Source organism: Cebus imitator, unplaced genomic scaffold (assembly GCF_001604975.1).
Source record: "Cebus imitator isolate Cc_AM_T3 unplaced genomic scaffold, Cebus_imitator-1.0 Scaffold70, whole genome shotgun sequence".
Taxonomy (NCBI): Eukaryota; Metazoa; Chordata; class Mammalia; order Primates; family Cebidae; genus Cebus; species Cebus imitator.
Genome location: NW_016107385.1, coordinates 6983194 through 6988185, shown reverse-complemented (window position 1 = coordinate 6988185; position 4992 = coordinate 6983194). Strand labels below are relative to the sequence as shown.

Here is a 4992-nt window from a genome sequence, read left to right as displayed (position 1 = left end):
CATCTCAAAAAAAAAAAAAAAGGAAAAGAAAAAAAAAATAACAGCAATTAGCATTTGCTATGTGCTTCTAAAATACATAGACTATTTTCACATATGTTTTCTCTCATTCAGTGACCTGAGCTCATGTTATCTTATCCCTACTTTACAGATATGAAAACTGGGAGATGAAGTGATTTGTCAAAAGTAACAGTACCATTAAGTGGCTGACCTGGGAATTCAACTCAAACATTCTCAGTCCAACTTCTATGTCTTCACCATCCCCAGCTGCTGGTATCTACCATGCAACAGTTTAAATATGGCCAGAGACCCACATTTATGGTTTTAGACATATAAAAAGAAACTGTATTTCAGAAGTCTCTAATAAAACAACCACATATAGTAGTTACTAATAAAGATTTCTAATATTCACTAATTATATTTTAGTTGTTACTAATAAAAAATTATACGAGTTCTATTTTTTAAATCAATTAATTAATTAATCTTTGAGACAGGGCCTCACTCTGCCACCCAGGCTGGAGTGTAGTGGCATGATCACGGATCACTGCAACCTCGACCTGCCATGCTCAAGTATCCTCCCACCTCGGCCTCCCAAGTTCCTAGGACCACAGGCATACAACACCACACCTGGTTAATTTTTAAAATTTCTTTTTGTAGAAATAGGGTCTCACTGTCTTGCCCAGGCTGGTCTTGAACTCCTGGCCTCAAAGGATCTGCCCACTTCAGCCTCCCAAGGTGCTGGGATTACACGTGTGAGCTACCATGCCTAGCCTATGAGTTCAAAATCTGGGGGGACATTCCCCAAGCATCTTTGACTTTGGAAGGATATGACATTAACAAAATTTTCACTGGTAACTTTCAAAAAGACTGCACAATCATTTGTTCAGGAAGCTCTATGATATATATTTACTTTATATGTTGAAAGACGTTTACTTATTATTGCTACACTAACTTATCTCTTCCTCTTCTCTTAGATACTTAGTCCTAAAACACGTGATGGCAGATGTCTCCAAAGTGTTTTTTTCTTTTGACAAATTAAAATATATTATCGACATGATTCTGAAAATTAGGATTTATGCGATGAATGTAAAGAAAACAGTTTGGGTGCAGTAGCTCACTCCTGTAATCTCAGCATTTTGGGAGGCTGATGTGGGCTGATTGCTTGAGCCCAGGAGTTCAAGACCAGCCCAACATGGCCAGATCTCATCTCTACAAAGAATACAAAAATTAGCCGGATGTAGCAGTGTGTTCTGGTAGTCCTGGCTACTCAGGAGGCTGAGGTGGGAGGATCACCCGAGACTGGGGAGATTAGGCTGCAGTGAGCCGAGATCACACCACTGCACTCCAGCCTGGGCAGCAGAGTGAGATGCTGTCTCCAAGGCCGGGCGCGGTGGCTCAAGCCTGTAATCCCAGCACTTTGGGAGGCCGAGGCGGGTGGATCACGAGGTCAAGAGATCGAGACCATCCTGGTCAACATGGTGAAACCCCGTCTCTACTAAAAACACAAAAAATTAGCTGGGCATGGTGGCGCGTGCCTGTAATCCCAGTTACTCAGGAGGCTGAGGCAGGAGAATTGCCTGAACCCAGGCGGCGGAGGTTGCGGTGAGCCGAGATCGCGCCATTGCACTCCAGCCTGGGCAACAAGAGCGAAACTCCGTAAAAAAAAAAAAAAAAAAAAAAAAAAAAAAAAAAAAAAAAAAAAAAAAAAAAAAAAAAAAAAAAAAAAAAAAAAAAAAAAAAAAAAAAAAAAAAAAATGCTGTCTCCAAAAAGAAAAGGAAAAAGAAAACAGAGGAGAAGCGGTAAAAGTTGCAGAGGCTGACAAGAGCCAGAGGCTACACAGGAATGGCAGGGGATAGGCTCCAGAGCAGTTGTTCCCAACCTTTTTGGCACCAGGGACTGGTTTCATAGAAGATAATTTTTCCATATATGGGGATGGGTTGGGGCAATGGTTTCAGGATGAAACTTCCACTTCAGATCATCAGGCTTTAGATTCTTGTAAGGAGTACACAACCTAGATCCCTGGCATGCATAGTTCACAGTAAAGTTCATGCTTCTATGAGAATCTAATGCCACTGATTTGACAGGAGGCGGAGGTCAGGTGGTGAGGCTTGCTCACCTGCCACTCACCTCCTGTGCAGCCCAGTTCCTGACAGGCCATGGACCTGTACTGCTCTGTGGCCCGGGGTTGGGGACCCCTGATCTAGAGGCTGCACTGAGGAATGGCAGGAGATAGGATGGAGAGAAATCTGGATCCATGTGCTAGAGGGTGGCCGATGGTAGTCACAACAGGAGAAAGGGTGTCAATCAAAGAGGACACAGACTTGATGAGTATGAGTTGTGGGATAAAGGTGAGGGCTTGATGAGGAGTTAGTAGATTAAAGAATATGTCAAGCTTCTCTTCAGGGTAATGGATGAAGTGGTATTCTCCACTGTGGGAGGCAAAAGGGAAGGCTGTCATTTTATATCACTGTAAGATGGTAGAGTAACTGTTCATGATATGAGGAATAATTAGCCTTATAATAGGAGATCCAAAGAATAGCTGAAAATGACTTGGAAATCTTGAGGGATCAGAAACTGGATATGATTTAATATAGAAATATTAACATTAAATAGAAAGATATTACACTTCGACATAATAGGGAAGTATTGCTATTGTCTATTCACAAGTTTTACTTTTCAAAAACCTTTTAAGGTTTACAAACATTTACTGGCCAATTTGATGTTCAGATTAATCCAAGACTCACCTTAGCACATGCTGATCTACCTGCCTGCTTCTTCAACATACACACATTTCTCTCTTTTATGAACACGTGTAGCATTTATTTTCCATACTACTCGCTTGAACTTTGCCATACTTAGCTTCTTAGTTTCATGTTTTACACATACTCACCTGTAATCTCACTAGCTAAGTGTGCATGTTTATTCAAAGTAACCTGTATTCGGGCGTACCTGCTACAGGCTTTTTCCTAGAGCTGCAACGCTTAGTTTGGGGCTGACATATTTGTTACTCAGCTATTAATTGCTGAGAGATTATTTAGGCTTTGGTTTAGGCTGTTTTCTTCTTCACAGCCAGCAACAGTTGCAGTGAAAACCACATGATACAATTTCTGGAAATTCGTGAGTTGTAATTAATTCCCATTTTTACTTCTTGATGAAAGACAATGAGCATCCCTTTAAGTGAGAAATGTGATAAAAACTGGATTTTGAGGAAGCATCACCTCCCCCAAAGGGTAGGCTTCCTTTCTGAGATATCCTAGCTGCCAGGGTTGCTAAGGCAAACCTTTGCATATACAAATTTGGGTCAATGTGTTGACAGGATGTCAGATTTGTGTAGCTAAGGGAGCTTCAGCATGAATATTGAGCTGTATGCCACTCCATTGATGCCCAAATGGACCTGTAGGTGCCTATTTGTACCTGAGGCTATTGGAGTGGAAAATAGAAGCCCTTCTTGTGAAAACCTAACCAAGGTCCACAACCCAGCCTTGACCAGCAGCAGTTGGTTTTCAGCACAACTGAAAAGTAAATTCAAAGAGATCTGAGTGATGGCGCACTGATTTCTTTTCATCATACAGCCTGTAATTGCATGTTGCGGTGATTTTTCCTCATAGACTTATTTGTGCATATAGTAGTCTTCCCGGTGGCATGAATCAACAAAGAGTTGAGTAACGAGGAAGCAATTTGATCAGCTAATTTGGAGAAATTGAGTCCTACAACCATTATTTAGTTCATCAAAACATGTAAACCTCAATGAGAACAATGAAATGTGTGACAATTCTTTTTTACCAGAAAAGTACTGTTTGAAATTATATTTTAGGGTTATGAAAATTTTACTTGGGATTGAACACAGTAAACTTCAGATGACTTTTATATTATTTAAGAAAGAGAAGTGTGAATTAAATAGTGTTCACCATAAGCACTTGTTTTAACCTCTGTTACGTAACATTTTGTTACCAAGAATTCTACTAGTTAGCACTTCTACATAGGTATACTACAATGATAATTGATGTTACAACTGATCAATCATGATGATTTTCAGTCATTGAATGACCTTTTTAATTATCAAAGTTTCAGCTGTGCACAATTCTAGTTTTACTTGCTATTTGTTTTTAATTATTATTTTATAAGAATTGTCAATCTATTAGAAAACCATTAGCTAGATTATTTGAATAATATCCATATCCTCCAATCATGTAAGGTAACATAATTTATTTTCTTTGCTCCAGTAGGCACCTAGGGTATTTGAAGCCTTGAGTAGATCATTTTTAAACACTCCCCTTGTCTTATACCACAAAACTATCTTCTGTAAAATTTATAAAATGAAAACAATAATAATAACAATGTCTAAAACACAAACATAAACCATGAATATTTTCTTTTACTGAACTTTCAATTTATAATTGTTCAGTAAAGGAAAATAAATAATTCTAAATAAATAGAGATTATAGTGCAAAAAAATAGAAAAAAATGAATTAATAGTCTGTAAGTATATTAGTGCATTTTTTGAGAAAAGGGAAAAATATTATATCTACATATCAGTCTGCTGCAGGAATAAATAATAATATAATGCTTGCTTTCCACCTTGAGCTATAACTTCTGCAAATTTGTCAGTGCCTTTGTCAAAATTGATATTTGCACACTTATATTGAGTAGGTAATATAGTCAGACTTATCTTTTCCCTTGGTTGATTAAAGAACACTTTTGACGGGGCTCAGTGGCTCACACCAGCAATCCCAGCACTTTGGGAGGTCAAGGCAGGAGGGTCGCTTGAGCCCAAGAATTTAAAATTAGCCTGGGCAACACTAGCAAGTTCCCGTCTCAAAAAATAAACAAATAAACAAAACCCTAAAAAATTAAGAAACTTTTTTTTTTTTTTTTTGAGACGGAGTTTCGCTCCTGTTGCCCAGGCTGGAGTGCAGTGGCGCCATCTCGGCTCACCGCAACCTCCGCCTCCTGGGTTCAGGCAATTCTCCTGCCTCAGCCTCCTGAGTAGCTGG

The 4992-nt window shown here is 39.1% G+C and overlaps 1 protein-coding gene across 1 annotated transcript in view; it reads left to right on the top strand.

Moving 5' to 3' along the window:
- The window catches only part of LOC108306112, a 115599-nt gene extending 111027 nt beyond the window's left edge, over positions 1-4572 (top strand). The window contains exon 4 of the mRNA XM_017530896.1: positions 3607-4572. Within this exon, the coding sequence (XP_017386385.1) occupies positions 3607-3664 (58 nt within the window). The 3' untranslated portion in view covers positions 3665-4572. The remainder of the gene's footprint in view (positions 1-3606) is intronic.
- The last annotated feature ends 420 nt before the right edge of the window (positions 4573-4992 follow it).